Source organism: Babylonia areolata, chromosome 26 (genome assembly GCF_041734735.1).
Source record: "Babylonia areolata isolate BAREFJ2019XMU chromosome 26, ASM4173473v1, whole genome shotgun sequence".
In the NCBI taxonomy this organism is placed as follows: domain Eukaryota; kingdom Metazoa; phylum Mollusca; class Gastropoda; order Neogastropoda; family Buccinidae; genus Babylonia; species Babylonia areolata.
In genome coordinates, this window is record NC_134901.1 from 14,402,364 (window position 1) to 14,422,047 (window position 19,684).

A 19,684-nucleotide genomic window follows, 5' to 3' on the forward strand; every position below is an offset into this window, starting at 1 on the left:
TCAATCATAGATATAATGGACCCACTTCATGAAAATGCAATGCAGTGTGTCCTTTTCCATTTTCAAAGCGTCAGAGAATTCAGGACTTGTATTCATCATTTCATGTGTTATCAGAAGCCCTGGCGTTAACACAGCAAAGTGTCTGGGACTGGGAGAAGAAACCTCCTGGTTCGTAGAAGAGTATGACAAGTATGGCAGTGGAAAAAACAGTCAATCCTGCCTTTTAACTTTGATCCCCTGAAGTTATTTTTAGAACAAAACTAAATTTGAAACTAATTTTTTACTTTAAAAAAAGAAAGGGGGGAAGGGGGAAGCCCATCTAGGTCACAACATGAAAAGAAATGGAGAGAGGAAAGGGAGAAACATGATCGGTATCTTTCTAGTGTTATTCTTTCTTTCTTTCTGTTTTTTATTCTTTCAATTTTTCTTTCTGCTTATTTGTTAATTTATTCTTATTCACTTTTTTTTATCTTTTCAAATTACTTCTACTAGTCCTAGTGTTCTGACAGATGTGACCTTGTCACTGTGAGCTGAAAAATGATGGTGATTAAATTATGTTTTGATGTAATTGTTATGCTGTGATGTATTTGGTACCATTAAAAAAAACAAACAACAACAAAATAGAACAAAACAAACTATGTACTGTTGGATTGACCTGAGGGGTGTAGTGGTTCTGGTTCCAGACGTTTGCCCTGTACAGTCAGCGATGTCTTCAGTTTTGCCTGGACCATGTTTGTGCAAGTCAAAGGTAGGTGCTCAACTTTTTTTTATATAATAAATTTAATTTATTTTTTTTTTTTTTTTTTTTTTTTAAGATTCCCAGAAAGTGTTAATTGAAAAGGTGTACTTATTTAACATATGCTAAATCTTGAAGAAAAGGAGAGCAAAATGTTTTGACAGGAAACTTTTGTCTTGGTAGTGTTCTTTTCCACTTGCTTGGTTTCTTCTGATATGAAGTTCAGCTCTTACCTGATCTGTGTTACAGAAATAACAAAGTTGAAATGTTCAGCTGATGCCTTGTGTGTGTGTGTGTGTGTGTGTGTGTGTTGTGTATGTGTGTGACAGAAACACTGAACTTAAAAGTCTGTGCAGATTATTCATAGTGAAGCATTATTTAGCAGTTTCTTTTATTGTGGTTTAGTTGGAGTTGTTCAAATATATAATTTAAAAACAAAACATTGCAGTACTGAAACACTTTTTAATGCAAATTATGAGGATAGAAATCCACTGTCATTTGCTATGGTGGAAGTTGATCAGATAGTATTATATTTTACCTGTTTATGTCACAACATATTCCTTTGTTGAATTTGGACTGTTTTTCCCTGAGGAGAGAGTGTAGCCTCAGTACAGGGCCACTTTTTTTCTGTTCTTCCTCTTTTTTTTTCTTTCTCTCTCCTGTTTGCAAGTGTATTTGTTATGTATATGCTAAAAATAAAAACTGGATTTTTCTACCATAATTTTGCCAGGGACAACCCTTTCGTTGCCATGGGTTCTTTTACATGCAAGCAGCAGACAGGATCTCAGCCTATCATTCTCAAAAGAGTTACTACAGGATGAGGCAGTGTGAGTGTTTGTTGCAGGCAACTTCCCGGCCATCAGCGATGACCTGGTCAACTCCTACCATCTTTTGTTGTGCTGTGTGGACTGGTTCTTTGCTAACGCTCTTCTGGGGGCTCGCAGGGATCTGCTCAAACCGGACTTTGCTGGTTAGTGTCTGAAACATTGATTTATATATATATATATATATATATATATATATATATATATATATATATACAGCCTGCAGGGCCTTTGATGATGCACAGGTATGTTCCAGGGTGCTTTGAATCTAGGTCATTAGTATGTTTTAGAAACTTCAAGAGTGAACACATAAAAAGTGTGAAAATCCTGTATGGGAGATTCAGTTTGACTCGAGGATTGTGTGCTAGAAGGAAGAGTTCTTTCCGATAACCACTTCCTGGTCCAGAAACCTAGATGGACCAGAAGGTGTTGCTGTCTTTGAATGTGTAAAGCGATGGAGAATTGATGGGAGTGCTGGACTAGAGCGACCATCTGAAGATAGTCTAGGACCCCAGAGTTATGGTGAAAGAGTTCCTGGGTCCCCAGGAATTTTAACTGGTCAGAAGCCCTGGTATTGTGTGGGTGTGCTCAATTCCATCTTGACTTTATGCATTTCTGTAAAATGGAAGGAAGCTTGTTTGACTTTGACATTGAATTGGGAGGACGCGTGTGTGTGTTGGAAAAAATACACCCCTCCTCTGTCCATTTGTTACCCGTCAAACTCTCATCTATAATGCGAGACAAAAAAAAAGAAAAAACATCCGATCAGCATATATATTACATCAGTTAGGGGACTGCTTTTTACCCTGATGTTATGATGTGCATATTATGTTTTGTTTGTGGCTTGTTCTGTTAGTACCTCAAATAGTTTAATACATTTTTGTTTTAGGTCTCGGTATAAACTGTGACTAATAAACATTCATGGAAAATGGAAAATACTACAACTGTGGGAAGGAAACATTTCTCTTGGGTGCAGATAAACAAAACAGGTCAACTCATACCTGCAGAGATTTCAGGGAAAATGATCACTATGCAGAAGTTGGACTTCTTGTGGATAGATTATCAAAAAGCGGACATATCACTTTATCCTACCCCAAAGGCGTTGAGCTTTGGGATGAGAGTTGATGTCACAGACAGACCAAACGAAATGAAATTTTACTTCATCAGGGTAATGAGATTATAAACAAATATATGTGTGTTTTTTTTCCCACCCAGACCTGTGGTATTACAGGAGGGCAGAACATGGAAGTACATCTTACACACTCTTACACCACTCTGGATATTTTGATGGTGGTGATGATGGATAATTCGCTAGCCTTCTCTACATGTATTTATAAGTTTTGTCTTCCAGCCCTTTGTCTCAGAGTTCTGCATGCATGGTAAAGTTGGGTAGTGAAAGGATTTGTCTGCGCATATGATTTAGCACTAAATAAGTACCTTTATGATGATGATATGATGACATGTATCAGTGTTAAGGCATGGTTCAGGATGATGATGACATGTATCAGTGTTAAGATGGCATGGTTCAGGATGATGATGATGATGATGATGACATGTATCAATGTTATGATGGCATGGTTCAGGATGATGATGACATGGATCAGTGTTATGATGGCATGGTTCAGGATGATGATGGTGATGACATGTATCAGTGTTATGGTGGCATGGTTCAGGATGGTGATGATGATGACATGTATCAGTGTTATGATGGTGTGTTTCAGGATGATGATGATGATGACATGTATCAGTGTTATGATGGCATGGTTCAGGATGATGATGATGATGACATGTATCAGTGTTATGATGGCATGGTTCAGGATGATGATGATGACATGGATCAGTGTTATGATGGCATGGTTCAGGATGATGATGATGACATGGATCAGTGTTATGATGGCATGGTTCAGGATGATGATGATGACACGGATCAGTGTTATGATGGCATGGTTCAGGATGATGATGATGACACGGATCAGTGTTATGATGGCATGGTTCAGGATGATGATGATGACATGGATCAGTGTTATGATGGCATGGTTCAGGATGATGATGATGACACGGATCAGTGTTATGATGGCATGGTTCAGGATGATGATGATGACACGGATCAGTGTTATGATGGCATGGTTCAGGATGATGATGATGACATGGATCAGTGTTATGATGGCATGGTTCAGGATGATGATGATGATGACATGTATCAGTGTAATGATGGCATGGTTCAGAATGATGAAGATGACATGGATCAGTGTAATGATGGCATGGTTCAGGATGATGATGATGATGACATGGATCAGTGTTATGATGGCATGGTTCAGGATGATGATGATGACATGGATCAGTGTTATGATGGCATGGTTCAGGATGATGATGATGATGACATGGATCAGTGTAATGATGGCATGGTTCAGGATGATGATGACATGGATCAGTGTTATGATGGCATGGTTCAGGATGATGATGATGACATGGATCAGTGTTTTGATGGCATGGTTCAGGATGATGATGATGACACATATATCAGTGTTATGATGGCATGGTATAGGTCTGCCAGAGAACTACAACAGTCGGGATTGGAAGGCGCCTGGGGAAGCGCCGTGCCTGATGGACCTTCTCTGTGAGAAACATGACGGGCTGGTGGTAGAGGCCAAGACCATCAAAGAGCACTGGTGGAAGCCTCACATCAAGAGACTGTTTGAGAGAAAGGTCGATGTTGTCATAGGGTTCTGTGTGTGTGTGTTGTGTTGTGTGTGTGTGTTGTGTTGTGTTGTGTGTGTGTGTTGTGCATGTGTGTGTGGTGGAGGCCAAGATCAAAGAACAATGGTGGAAACCCCACATCAGTAATTGAATAAACTGTTTGAGAGAAAGGTCTGTGTCGTCAGGGAGTTCTATGTGTGTACGTGTGCTGTGTGTGTGTATGTTGTGTGTGTGTGTGTGTGTGTGTTGTGCGTGTGTGTGTGTGTATGTGTGTGTGTGGTGGAGGCCAAGACATCAAAGAGCATTGGTGGAGGCCTCACATCAAGAGACTGTTTGAGAGAAAGGTCTGTGTTGTCGTTGGATTCTGTATGTGTGTTATGTTGTGTGTGTTGTGCATGTGTGTGTGTGTGTGGTGGAGGCCAAGACCATCAAAGAATAGTGGTGTAAACCTGACATCAATAGACTTTGAGAGAAAAAGGTCCGTGTCATAATGTTCAGGTTTGTTGTCATGGGTGAGGGAGGGACAGGTGTGTGTTTGTGTTAGCGTTTTGCTTGTGTATGTGCATGTGTTTGTATATGTGTGTGTGTATGAGTGTACAAGCACATTAATATGTTTGTGTGTGCATGCATACATGAATGTTTGTGTGTGTTGCTTACGTGTATCTGTATATGTATGCGAGAGTGTGTGTCCTGCAAAGTGTTGTTGATAAGAAACTGACCAGCTTGATGGCGGTGAGTGACACCTCACTTCTTTCTATCAACAGATGCTGAAAGGGAAGATAGAAACCCTGTCCGCTGTCCTCGAAATCGGAAACTTTGAAGCAAATGTGTAAGTGTGGGGTTCTTTTTTTTTTCTCTCTCTCTTTTCTCTGTCTTATTTTTATGACATTTATGTTCAGTTTTCTGGATTTATTCAGCATTCCTTTCTCATTATGAATTGAATGTATCGGTACTTTTCTATCATGTAACCAGCATTTAACTCTCTCCGGACGAAGGAATGCACACGCGTTCCTACACAAAACATATTCAGATTCGGACGAAGGAATGGAATAGCATTCTCCGAAAGTAAAATTCCATCATGCGCTGTACACATGATTTTGTGATTAGCCAAGCAGCGTGCGCTATTCTGGGTCACTCCACAATCGTACAGTATGATTGGTCAGCCTGGGATGTGTGGCCTGTCTCGCACACACGCTGACAAAGTCACTGACCGGTCGTCTGCTCGCGTGCCAGCCTGTTAGCAAAGCGGGCTCTTCTCAGAATGTTGTGAAGAGAACAAGGCAGTGACGACAACGTTTTAGGGTTGCCAAAGTACTTGAAATGCTACAAACTGAAGGGTCGGACATTGAAGAGGTGGATGATGACGAAGAAGAAAGCGAATTTAATGCAGAAAGCGAGCATGGGTATGGTGATTCGGGGTGAAAAATTGGCAGTATTTTCTACATATGGCAAAACTGTAAAAATAAGATGAGAAATTTGATTTTTTTTGTATGTAATAGCTCAACACGTAATAAACCAGTTCTGAAAGTTTCATTTTCTTACACAGTATTTTGTATTTTTTGTAATTTTTTTCCAAACCCTTACAAATGGGCCGTCTATGGAGAAAAGCAAGGGAGAAAACTTGTCGTCCCGAGTGAGTTAAGGAAAACAAAACAAAACAACTTGGCTGGTTGGACCTGAGCTGGATTGCATGAGCAACCATCACAGTGCTAAATTTACAAATTTTCCAAAGTCTTTGCCAGGTGGAGTGGTGGCGTAGTGGTAACGCATCTGCCAAGGAAGTGGGAGAATCTGAGCACGCGGGATCGAATCCCACACTAGTAAATATTTTCTACCCCTCCACTAGACCTTTTGTGGGGGTCTGGATGCTAGTTGTTGGGATGAGATGATAGCGGAGGTCCTATGTGTTGAATGCATTTAGTTTCAGTTTCAGTAGCTCAAGGAGGCGTCACTGCGTTCGGACAAATCCATATCATGAATGCATTTAGTGTGTGTGAAATAACTTGCTGTAACAGAAGTGTAGCCCCTGGCAATAATATGTAGAAGAATTCACTTTGACAGGAAAACAAATACACTAGCAGGTAGAAATAAGGGTGGCACTGCTCTGTAGGGACATGCTGTCCCTGGGGACAGTGCCCCAAGTCTCACATTTAGAAATCTGTTGTGGCAAAGAGTGATGCAATACAAAACAATGTGAAACAATAGGATACAATACAAAACAAAACAGTGCAATACAATATACTTCTATGGACTCAGGAAAAACGTCAATGCAAAGCAAACTTGGTGTTGCTAAGATCACTGATGCAGTACCAGGTCCCTGGTGTATATTTTGTAGAGCAGGTACAACAAAGGCAGCACTTCACGTTTCTCACAAAAGAGGTGGTAAAGGGCATGCTGTCTCACAGGAAGGGCATCAACAACGCCTACGAGGAGTACGTGCTGAGTGTAGGGGACTTTGACGAGCGTATTTTTCTGGGGGACGATGCAGAGGAGGAGATAGGGACACCGGGGGGACAGAGGGTGGCCAGTCTGTCAGACGAGATGCAGCGACGCTCCTTGAAACAGCATGTGGAGGAGGTGAGGGATAGCTGTGCGTGTTGAAGAAGGTGGTTGAATGGTTAAGACGCTTATCGGCAAATACATTGGGAAAAAAAAAAAAAAAGGAACTTGGTGGAGTTGCATATTAGTAACCTGCACAGTGACCCAGTGCTCTGGTCTGGCCTTGAGAGTTTACCAAATGCTAGGGTGGAATTTTAGTTAGTTTAATCTCTCTTCCCACTTTAGTCACAATCCTCTATGTCTCCTTTTTTCCTTCTTTTTTTTTTTTTTTTTTTTTTTTTTTGCGGTGGTTGGTGTGATGAAAGTGAAGAAGCCAGCAGGCAGCCACAGAGTGACAGTGAGGAGAGGGGGTGGTATCAGTGGTGGCTGGCTGGCTGTGCTGTCAGAGGAAGATAAGCACCATGTGGAGGCATAGAAACATCCATTATTTTTATCTGCTTTTTGAAATATTTCTGTTTGGATGTGTGTGTGTGTGTGCTTACTGTTCTCTGACCATGTACACAGAGACATGTAGAATTGAATTATTGTGCAAAAGATGGCAAGACAGATGAACAGACATGTTCACATGCACAAGCACTACTGCAAGTGCGTGTGTGTGTGCGTGCTGTAACAAACCACCCCACTCCTCTTGTGTTACACACACACACACTCTCAAACACCTACCTTACCACCCCCACAGGCACACACAACACAAACCTTTTCTCACTTCATCCTGGAATTCTTACAACACACACACACACACACAGATACACACACACTCACATTTACAAACACCACACCACACCACACCAAACATCCCTATGTACCATGGTACATTACACACAAGCACCGTCCCTCCTCCACTATCCCTCCCGTCCACACAGGCACACCACAAACTGCCTTCCACCTCACCTCAGCGGGGCACCCCCTCTCCCCCCCCGCCCCCTCTCCCCATGCAAACACCCTCCCACTTCCCTCCCCTCTCTCCCAGCTCCCCAACCCCCTTCCCACTTGACACACATCAGTCACACTCCCTGAACTGAACTGATGTTATCAGCAGGGCAAACAGGAACTAGAGGCTTCAGTGGCGTTTGTGCTGGTGATACTGAGCAATAGAGGGGTGATAAAGTGAGCTGGGGGGGTGGGGGGGGGTGTAGGAAGGGGAGGGCCAGGAGGGAGGCTGGAGGAAGATGGGCTGTGGTTATGAAGAGCAGTAGGAGGGTGGGTTGTAGTGGTGGTTGTGGTGGACTCTGGAGATGGTTTGATAGGGCGAAAGATTTATGGTGAAATTTTATCCTGAGAGTAAGTGAAGGTGGGTTTAAAAAAAAAGAAGATTATTCTTTTTAAAATTTTTTATTATTATTATTATATGATGTTGCTTGGAGAGAGAGAGAAGATGGGGCAGTCATTTTGTTGACTGGAGGGTATAGTCTGAATCCTGGTGATGATGTGGTGAGTGAAGAGCATTGGTGTAGGTGTGGGAAGAATGGACAACACATGCACACACACACACACACACACACACACACAAGTGCACCCACGCACACATACACAAAAGCACACACACACACACACACACAAGCACACACACACGCAGAGTAGCATAATGTAAGTGTTGTGAACCAAGCACAGACACTGGATGAAAAACATGTAACAAGTGTGAGCGCTGCCTCTGTATTAAAAGTGGTACTTCACAAGCATCCCAGCCAGTGAAAGCTGTAGTCCTTGCAGCGATGAAGGTCTCCAGTGTGATGGGATGCTTTAGATAGTGACTTCTTACCTGAGCTGTAGGAAAGAAGTTTAAAAAAAAAAGTGTTAGATAATGCCATGTTATCTCTTCCATTGTCGAAAAAATGTTGATTAATGAAAAAGATTGTGCAATATTTTTTCCCCAGGTCAATCAGGAATGTGAAAGAATGTATTTGATATGTGTGTGTGTGTGTGACTGTGACACTGTGTGTGTTAGTGTGTGTGTGTATATGTGTGTGTGTGTGTGCATGTGCACCTGAACTGGAGTCACTACCCCTCCCACAACTCTGAACCAAAACATTCATAAAGTGGATGAACGTTTAGTTTGATAACATTGGTCTGTTGGCTGTGAAGGAGTATGGTAAAATCAGTGGTACTTTTAAAGCAATTGTTCGCAAACTGTGCCCTGTGCCCAGACCCAGACAGTCGCTCTTAGCATTGTGTACACATCCAGTAGCACACATTATCCTAAGACGTGGAGTGGTGGCCTGGTGGTAATGTGCCTGACTAGGAAGCCAGTGTCCAGGGGTTCGTGTCCTGCACTGGACCAGGATTTTCACTATCCCGTCTCCACCAGACCTGGAGTGGTTGTCTGGGTGTTTTCTTTCGGATGAGAAAATAAACTGAGGTCCCATGAAGAGCTTGCATTTAGCGCACAGAAAAGAAACCATGGCTGTGGTTCCTGGCAACATGCTATAGAAAAATCCACTACCAATGCACTTGCGCAAATTGCAGGCAGGAAAAAAAAGGGGGGAGCCATCACTGTGGTGATTCAAACTGCCTGGGGAGAGCAGCCCAAATTTCACAGAGGAATCTTGTGAGAAAAAGTAACACAATACCTTATAATATAATACAGGTCAGACGCTGACTTACGTTTTTTTTTTCTTCCCCATTACACAGTCACACACACACAAGTCATTTCATCTGCACCATTTCAGTGGCATTACTCTGCTGCCACATATTTAAAGACCCCATTACACAGCCACACACTAGTCTTTTCATTGTGCACCATTTCAGTGGCATTATTCCCATGCTGCATATTCAAAAGTCCCCCATTACTCAGCCACACACAAATTGGACAGTGGCAGCTAACCATGTGTGATTGGACGTGTTGTGCGGTAGACACGCAGTCTGGCGCCAGCGACCCCGCTGACAGGGCGTCGCTACCTCAAGGACAAGGACCAGTGTCATGTGACTCCTGTCTCCACGGCAACCCAGAGTGTCAGTCGGCTGCAGGCTCTGCTGTCAGGACGGAAGACCTCACCCTCGGACTTCCTCATCGAAGAATTCAAGTGCGTGAGGGGGGGTGAAGAGGGTTGGAGTGAGAATGTTCTTTTAGTTCAGATGTTTGTAGCCATTTGTGGAACTGAGATTGATTTGCACCGATCATTTCCCAAAATACGAGTCACTGAATTTAAAGAGTCCCGGGATCAGTTGCATAAGCAGTCTTTACAGTGTTAATGTTGCTTTGCGTTAACAGTTTTCCCAAATCTGCTCTTAATTCCCGAGAAAAAGAAACATACTTAGTATAAAGCAAATTTAGCTCTGCTAAGATCACTCATGATTTCCTGCCTGAACTGAAGAATGGTCAAGTTAGTGACTGTAGTTTACATGTTCCCACAATGTGCAGGTGTGTCATTGTGACTGTGGGGTACTTGTTTACGCAGTGTGCAGGTGTGTCATTTTAACTGTAGTGTACATGTTCACGCAGTGTGCAGGTGTGTCATTGTGACTGTAGTGTACATGTTGACACAGTGTGCAGGTGTGTCATTGTGACTGTAGTGTACATGTTCACACAGTGCAGGTGTGTCATTATGACTGTAGTGAACATTTTCTCAGTGTGCAGGTGTGTCATTGTGACTGTAGTGTACATGTTCACACAGTGAGCAGGTGTGTCATTGTGACTATAGTGTACATGTTCACACAGTGTGCAAGTTAGTGACTAGTTTGCATGTTCCCACAATGTACAGGTGTGTCATTGTGACTGTGGTCTACTTGTTTACGCAGTGTGCAGGTGTGTCATTTTAACTGTAGTGTACATGTTCACGCAGTGTGCAGGTGTGTCATTGTGACTATAGTGTACATGTTGACACAGTGTGCAGGTGTGTCATTGTGACTGTAGTGTACATGTTGACACAGTGCAGGTGTGTCATTTTAACTGTAGTGTACATGTTCACGCAGTGTGCAGGTGTGTCATTGTCACTATAGTGTACATGTTCACACAGTGTGCAGGTGTGTCATTGTGACTGTAGTGTGCATGTTCACAGTGTGCAGGTGTGTCATTATGACTAGTGAACATTTTCTCAGTGTGCAGGTGTGTCATTGTGACTGTAGTGTACATGTTCACACAGTGAGCAGGTGTGTCATTGTGACTATAGTGTACATGTTCACACAATGTGCAAGTTAGTGACTAGTTTGCATGTTCCCACAATGTACAGGTGTGTCATTGTGACTGTGGTCTACTTGTTTACGCAGTGTGCAGGTGTGTCATTTTAACTGTAGTGTACATGTTCACGCAGTGTGCAGGTGTGTCATTGTGACTATAGTGTACATGTTGACACAGTGTGCAGGTGTGTCATTGTGACTGTAGTGTACATGTTCACACAGTGCAGGTGTGTCATTTTAACTGTAGTGTACATGTTCACGCAGTGTGCAGGTGTGTCATTGTGACTATAGTGTACATGTTCACACAGTGTACAGGTGTGTCATTGTGACTGTTGTGAACATTTTCTCTGTGTGCAGGTGTGTCATTGTGACTGTAGTGTACTTGTTGACACAGTGTGCAGGTGTGTCATTGTGACTGTAGTGAACATTTTCTCTCAGTGTGCAGGTGTGTCATTGTGACTGTAGTGTACATGTTCACACAGTGCGGGTGTGTCATTGTGACTGTAGTGTACATGTTCCTGCTGTGTGCAGGTGTGTCATTGTGACTATAGTGAACATGTTCACCCTGTGTGCAGGTGTGTCATTGTGACTATAGTGTACCTGTTCACGCGGGTGTGCAGGTGTGTCATTGTGACTATAGTGAACATGTTCATGCAGTGTGCAGGTGTGTCATTGTGACTGTAGTGAACATGTTCATGCAGTGTGCAGGTGTCATTGTGACTGTAGTGTAGATGTTCCTGCAGTGTGCAGGTGTGTAATTATGTCTGTAGTTTACATGTTCATGCAGTGTGCAGGTGTGTCATTGTGACTGTAGTGTACCTGTTCATGAAGTGTTCAGGTGTGTCATTGTGACTGTAGTGAACATTGTCTCTCAGTGTGCAGGTGTGTTATTGTGACTATAGTGAACATGTTCATGCAGTGTGCAGGTGTGTCATTGTGACTGTAGTGTACCTGTTCATGAAGTGTTCAGGTGTGTAATTGTGTCTGTAGTGAACATTTTCTGTCAGTGTGCAGGTGTGTCATTGTGACTGCAGTGAACATTTTCTCTCAGTGTGCAGGTGTGTCATTGTGACTGTAGTGTACATGTTTACGCAGTGTGCAGGTGTGTTTGTGTGACTGTAGTGTACCTGTTCACGAAGTGTTCAGGTGTGTCAATGTGATTGTAGTGTACATGTTCATGCAGTGTGCAGGTGTGTTAGGTTTGTGTGACTGTAGTGTACATGTTGACACAGTGTGCAGGTGTGTCATTGTGACTAGTGTACATGTTCATGCAGTGTGCAGGTGTGTTAGGTTTGTGTGACTGTAGTGTACATGTTCACGCAGTGTTCAGGTGTCATTGTGACTATTGTGTACATGTTCATGCTGTGTGCAGGTGTGTCATTGTGACTAGTGTACATGTTGACACAGTGTGCAGGTGTGTTAGGTTTGTGTGACTGTAGTGTACATGTTTACGTAGTGTGCAGGTGTGTCATTGTGACTAGTGTACATGTTGACACAGTGTGCAGGTGTGTCATTGTGACTGTAGTGTACATGTTCACGCAGTGTACAGGTGTGTCATTGTGACTGTGGTGTACATGTTCACACTGTTAGCAGGTGTGTTAGTTATGTGTCACTGTATACATGTTCACGCAGTGTGTAGGTGTGTTAGGAATGTGCGACTGTTGTGTACATGTTCACTCAGTGTACAGGTGTGCCAGTGTGACTAGTGTACATGTTGACACAGTGTGTAGGTGTGTTAGGTATGTGTGACTGTAGTGTACATGTTCACGCAGTGTACAGGTGTGTCATTGTGACTGTAGCGTACATGTTGACACAGTGTGTAGGTGTGTTAGGTATGTGTGACTGTAGTGTACATGTTCACACAGTGTACAGGTGTGTCATTGTGACTGTAGCATACATGTTGACACAGTGTGTAGGTGTGTTAGGTATGTATAACTGCTGTGTACTTGTTCATGCAGTGTGCAGGTGTGTCAGTGTGACTGAAGTGTACATGTTGACAGTGTGCAGGTGTGTTAGGTATGTGTGACTGTTGTGTACAGGTGTGTCAGTGTGACTAGTGTACATGTTGACACAATGTGTAGGATGTGTTAGGTATGTGTGACTGTATGTATTTTCACACTGTGGGCAGGTGTGTTAGGTACGTGTGACTGTTGCGTACATGTTCACACAGTGTACAGACACCATTCCCCTACAACCAGCCATGCATAAAACACTGTGTGTGTGTGGCACAGGGCGTGCAGCAAAAACCCTCTGGACGACGTCATGGGGCGGGTGAAGGAGATGGGCAAAACGTTCTGCAGCCACTATGTACAGGTAAGTGACTGGTCACCACTACTCCCTGTCAGTGGTCCACCTGGAGAGCTGCCCTGTTGTGGTCATCTTCACAACACACAGCGAGACTTGATTGCACCAATAGTTGTGATGCTGTTCATTCACTCATCCTTGCACGCCACTACACATCACTCAAGACTCTCAGTAAAAGCATCAAGCCTGCAGAAAAAGTAGGCCTGAATAACAGTATATGTATATGAAATCAAATAATTATTTACCACAAATCCTGCTGAAAAACAGCAAAACCCTGTCAGCTTCCACATTGGCAGTCTATGCAGTGTGGTGCTTTTCTGTTTACTTTCTGTTGTTTGTTTGAAAATGATGCATTTTGTGTAGGAGACTTGATTTCAGATTTCTGATCTTGGTAGTGTTACTGTTTTTTTTAAATTTGGATTTCATTCTTCCTCCGTCTACGTCTTTGTTTCAGTGACTGATAAATCCTCAGATGAAGAGGCTTTTGTATAATAATAGTTGCTTAGGATTTTTGTGAATTATATATTGGTTTGCTTCTACCAGCGAGTGTCAGTTTCTCTTTCCTTTATCAGCAGTGATGGGAAATTCAGCTGCGTGTTAGTATTTGTTTTCATGAGCAGAAATGTGAAAACATGAATATGTGTGTGTATGAATGGAACATGTTCTTCACAGTTAAAGGAGCTCGGAACATGAAAACACATGCAAGCACATGCATGCAGGCATGTGCATGCACACAGTTGACGCACGAGCACACTCTTTCAAGCACTTGCACACACACATGCACACATATTCGCACGCACTCTCATATTCTCAACCACATACCATATACCCGTACACATATCCTTGCATACAACCAAGCAGAACCCTTGATTATACACGGACACCCTCATATGTGCATACCTGTTCAAGCAAGGTTGTATCGAGACATAAACATACACACACACGTTTGCCCTTGCATACCACCTATCTACCCATTGACTAAAGTTAACCTGACAAATGATACATATGGTAGAGGACCCATGTATCAGTGTTTTCCCCTGGGGCACACCTGTAAAAGACACAGACAGCAGAGGACCCATGTATCCGTGTTTTCCCCTGGGGCACACCTGTAACAGACAGAGACAGCAGAGGACCCATGTATCAGTGTTTTCCCCTGGGGCACACCTGTAAAAGACACAGACAGCAGAGGACCCATGTATCCGTGTTTTCCCCTGGGGCACACCTGTAACAGACAGAGACAGCAGAGGACCCATGTATCAGTGTTTTTCCCTGGGGCACACCTGTAAAAGACACAGACAGCAGAGGACCCATGTATCAGTGTTTTCCCCTGGGGCACACCTGTAAAAGACACAGACAGCAGAGGACCCATGTATCAGTGTTTTCCCTGGGGCACACCTGTAAAAGACACAGACAGCAGAAGACCCATGTATCAGTGTTTTCCCCTGGGGCACACCTGTAAAAGACATAGACAGCAGAGGACCCATGTATCAGTGTTTTCCCCTGGGGCACACCTGTAAAAGACACAGACAGCAGAGGACCCATGTATCAGTGTTTTCCCCTGGGGCACACCTGTAACAGACACAGACAGCAGAGGACCCATGTATCAGTGTTTTTCCCTGGGGCACACCTGTAACAGACACAGACAGCAGAGGACCCATGTATCAGTGTTTTCCCCTGGGGCACACCTGTAAAAGACAGTCAGCAGAAGACCCATGTATCAGTGTTTTCCCCTGGGGCACACCTGTAACAGACACAGACAGCAGAGGACCCATGTATCAGTGTTTTCCCCTGGGGCACACCTGTAAAAGACACATACAGCAGAGGACCCATGTATCAGTGTTTTCCCCTGGGGCACACCTGTAAAAGACAGACAGCAGAAGACCCATGTATCAGTGTTTTCCCCTGGGGCACACCTGTAAAAGACACAGACAGCAGAGGACCCATGTATCAGTGTTTTCCCCTGGGGCACACCTGTAACAGACACAGACAGCAGAGGACCCATGTATCAGTGTTTTCCCCTGGGGCACACCTGTAAAAGACACAGACAGCAGAGGACCCATGTATCAGTGTTTTCCCTGGGGCACACCTGTAAAAGACACAGACAGCAGAGGACCCATGTATCAGTGTTTTCCCCTGGGGCACACCTGTAAAAGACACAGACAGCAGAGGACCCATGTATCAGTGTTACCCATGACTTTGCAGCCCCTGGGTTCGCATCCTGGAGCTCACATTGACTTTGCCCGCAAGAGACTACAGCTGGGGGAGAGCCTCTACTTCAAGATGCTGGAGTCCATTGTGCTGGGAGAGAAGAAACGCCTGGGGGCCTCAGGGAAAGACTCCGCTGAGAAAGTGGACCTCACAGTATGTGTGTGTGGAGGGGTTGTGGTGGTGGTGCTGTTGCTGTTGGAATGTTTGTGCCTTTGACATAGCGATTTGGAATGAGTATATGTATCGTGAGTGCGTGTGTGTGGGTGTGAGTTCCTGTGCTTGTGATTTTGTTTGTGTTTTTGAATATGTGTGGGTGTGTGTGTATGTGTGAACTTGCTTTTGTAGAAGTTCTTGTGGATGGGTGGTGTATTGGTTGCTTGGGTATTGAGGTGAATAAGATTTGTGTTTGTGGTATGGTGTTCACCACACGCACACAAAATTTCATGTATATCTGTGACCTAAAAAATGGTTTTTGGGAAACTGTTGGCTGTGATGTAGTCTGTTCAGTACAAGGTATACTTTATGATACACAGTGACCTGTTTGTATATGACGTTTGAAAAATGGCATCATTGATCACAGCACTGCCATGATCATTGGTGGATGTATTACAGGGTTCGTACAGACTCACGGAAGTTCAGAAAAGTCTTGAAAAAATGAGAGAACCATTTTCAGAGCTGGAAAAGTCTAGGAAAAACAATTTTTGACTTTCAGAGTCTGGAAAAGTTTGGAATTCTGTTGAAACTACTGACCAGTGCTATTCAAGAAAAAAGGTATAATGCATGATAAAAAGAAAAAGAACAAACAAAAAGTGATGAAAATTGAACATTGAAGTCATGTTCTCTGTCAGTGTAGTGTTGACGTGTGTGTGTGTTGCAGGGATTGTTGAGCCATGACCTGTTCCACCGGTCCTTGCTGGCCTGCTGTCTGGAAATCGTCATCTTTTCCTACAACTCACAGAGGTTGGTGCTGCCCTTCTGCCTCTCTTGTCTTCACACTTCCACGCTGTAGATTCTGGCACTACATCAGTGTCTTTGATTGCAACGTTTATCTCTGTTTAAAAAAAAAAAAAATTAAAACATTATCATTACGAATAGTGTCTCAACTTTGGACATTAGTCTCTGTTGTTGTTTTTTTAATTTATTTTTTTATCATTATGAATAGCATCTCCACTTGGGATGTTTGTCAGTGTTCTTTCGTGTTTTTTTTCATTATGAATAGCCTCTCAAGTTGGGACATTTGTTACTTTGTTGGTTGTTTTTAAAAAAAAAATTTTTATCATGAGTTGCGTCTCAGCTTGAGGCGTTTCTCACTTTGTTGTTGATTTTTTGACTCACTTGTGTAAACAAAGTGAGTCTATGTTTTAACCTGGTGTTCGGTTGTCTGTGTGTGTGTGTGTGTGTCTGTGTGTATGTGGTAAACTTTAACATTGACATTTTCTCTGCAAATGCTGTGTCAGTTGACACCAAATTAGGCATAAAAATAGGAAAAATTCAGTTCTTTCCAGTCATCTTGTTTAAAACAATATTGCACCTCTGGGATGGGCACAAAAAAATAAAAAATGAAGCCTAATTATATGCAAACTGCATTTACTGTTTTATTTATATTTTTTGTATTCTCTAAACTTGGCACTTTGATCTGATATTCTGACCCAACAACAAGAGCAGTCATTATTATCATTTTTTGTTCAAACAGGAACTTCTTTTGCTAAGCATAGAAGTTTTATTTATTTTGCAAACGTAATTGGTGCAGATAAGTAAAAAAGGGAAATTACTCTGTAATTAATGCTAGGGGAGTTAATTTGCTTTAAACTCATCTTTCTCATCTTAAACATTACATTTTGAAATTATGCTCAATACATAAAAAGCTTGGATCTTTTTTTTAAGTGTATCACAAGTGAGTCTTGAAGGCCTTGCCTCTCTTGTTTCATTTTGAATAATGTCTCCGCTTGCAACATTGATCACTTTTTTTTTTTTTTTCTTCATTATGAATAGTGTCTCCACTTGTGATGTTTGTCACTTTGTGTATTTTATCATCATGAATATCATCCTTGCTGTTATGATCTAGATAAGATGGACACTTGACTGCAGTGAATAACATGTTAGTGTAGTGGGGGTTTCAGTGTTGGACAGTTGACAACTCTTGTGTCAACAGTCACAGTCAGCTGAAGTGAGTGGCAAGAAGGACAGTGGTTACAGGTGGTGGTGGTGGTGACTGTGTGCTGTGGTTTCAGGGTGTTTCCCTGGATTGTGGACATCTTTGAGCTGGCTCCCTACCACTTCTACAAGGTGGTGGAGATCATCATCCGGGCAGAGGAGGGGCTGTCACGTGATGTCGTCAAACACCTCAACCATGTAAACACACATGCTTTTTTGTTTTTTTGTTTGTTTATGTCTTTCTCTTTTGAAATGTTTTTAGCGGTTTTTCTTGATGATGTTCATTTGGGAATATTGCAGTTTTACTCCTTTTAGAGAGGCAAATACAGCAGTTGAGGGAACGTAGTTTGATCAGGAAAGTGGAAGAAAATGGGTTTAGCACATTAGTTAAGCAAGGTAAAAGAAAAGAAAATTCGAAAAATATGTTTTTATCATGTGATGTAGAAAGTGAGACTGTCACATAAGATGAGAAAAATCTAAAATGTTTTTTTACTGGGAAAAAAAATGTGTGTGTGTAAATGAGTGTGTGTGTGTGTGCAAAATACAGTAAATTTATAGTGTCAGGTATGTGCTGCAGTTTTGAGTGCTGTGAGAGAGATTTATAGCAGTAAAATTACATGAAGTAACTGGAGAAAACCGTATCAGCTTGGATGGAGTAGAACATTGTGGCTTGTGTGTACGGAGAAGAACTATGGAACAGATGAAAACAGCAGGCAAGACCTGGAGCAGATTGATCTGGCTCGCTCAAGACCAAAATGATTTGAGAAGTGTCATGTTTTGGAACTGTCTTAGCCTTGAACCGGCTAAATAAGATGTCCACCATTGACAGGAAGTGACAAAACTGTGAAAACCGGAAACCAGTGAAATGGGAAACCAGCGAAACGAAAGTATAAAGTCGTTTACATGGAACAGATATTACGACAAGAAGATTGGTTGGTGCATTATGCTCCAACTGGGACGCGGAGGTTTAAGTAATTGTTTTTGTGTGTGTGTGCGTGTGTGTGTGTGAGTATGTGTGCGTGATGTGTGTGTGTGTGTGCGTGTGTGTGTGTGTGTGTGCAGATTGAGGAGAGCATACTGGAGTGCTTGGCATGGCGCAGTACTTCCCCTCTGTGGGACGCTATCAAGGAAAGCACCTCTGTCCCTTCCTGTGAAGACGTGAGTCTGTCCCTTATGTGTTCACCTGTGTTGACATGGTTCCAGCTTTCTTTACTTTCATGTCTTTTCACCGTCAGTAGTGTTGGTCTAGAAGAAGGGGAAGAAAACTGGTGTGAAAGGGGGATCTGTTCATATAAGTGTGTGTGTGTGTGTGTGAAAGGAGGATCTGTTCATATAAGTGTGTGTGTGTGTTGACATATTGTCTGAGGAAGTGTGTCTGATGTGTTGACTTGTCTTGACACAGTGCCTGTGAGGATGGGTCTGCATGGTGCATTCCGCTTTCAGAAGTGAGAGGATCTTGAGTGCATGGGATTGAATTGCCCATCCACTTGATCTTGAGTGGTGGTCTGGGTGCTAGTAATTTTGATGAGACAATAAGGTCCTGTGTGTTGCATGCACTTTGTGCACATATAGAAACCCACAGCAACAAAAGGATTGTTCAAGGCAAAAAATTTGTAGAAAAATCCACTTTCGTTGGAAAACAAATACACTAACAAGGAGGAAAAAAAAAGACGGCATTGCGCTGTAGTGATGAGCACTGCCTGGGGAGAATAGCTTGAATTTCACACAGAGAACTCTGTTGTGACAAAGAGTAACAGCTCAGCACAACACACAGCACAGCACAGCACAACACAGGACACAGCACAACACAACACACAGCACAGCACAGCACAGCACAATACACAGCATAGTACAACACAGCACAGCACAGCACAACACAACACACAGGACACAGCACAACACAGCACAGCACAGCACAATACACAGCATAGTACAACACAACACAGCACAACACAGGACACAGCACAACACAACACACAGCACAGCACAGCACAATACACAGCATAGTACAACACAGCACAACACAACACACAGGACACAGCACAACACAACACACAGCACAGCACAGCACAGCACAGCACAATACACA

The 19,684-nt window shown here is 42.9% G+C and overlaps 1 protein-coding gene across 5 annotated transcripts in view; it reads left to right on the forward strand.

The window, feature by feature from the left end:
* LOC143300441 (retinoblastoma-like protein 1) overlaps window positions 1-19,684 on the forward strand; it is a 58,400-nt gene that overhangs the window by 8,574 nt on the left and 30,142 nt on the right. For all 5 annotated transcript variants that reach the window (XR_013057651.1, XR_013057649.1, XR_013057652.1 and 2 more), the window contains exons 4-14: window positions 684-748; window positions 1,581-1,706; window positions 4,106-4,266; window positions 5,022-5,086; window positions 6,663-6,834; window positions 9,667-9,836; window positions 13,161-13,242; window positions 15,436-15,594; window positions 16,319-16,401; window positions 17,673-17,793; window positions 18,658-18,753. Coding sequence is in view for 1 of the 5 variants with exons in the window: in XM_076614101.1 (XP_076470216.1) it covers window positions 684-748; window positions 1,581-1,706; window positions 4,106-4,266; window positions 5,022-5,086; window positions 6,663-6,834; window positions 9,667-9,836; window positions 13,161-13,242; window positions 15,436-15,594; window positions 16,319-16,401; window positions 17,673-17,793; window positions 18,658-18,753 (1,300 nt within the window). In the remaining 4 variants the exon portion in view is untranslated. The remainder of the gene's footprint in view (window positions 1-683; window positions 749-1,580; window positions 1,707-4,105; window positions 4,267-5,021; window positions 5,087-6,662; window positions 6,835-9,666; window positions 9,837-13,160; window positions 13,243-15,435; window positions 15,595-16,318; window positions 16,402-17,672; window positions 17,794-18,657; window positions 18,754-19,684) is intronic.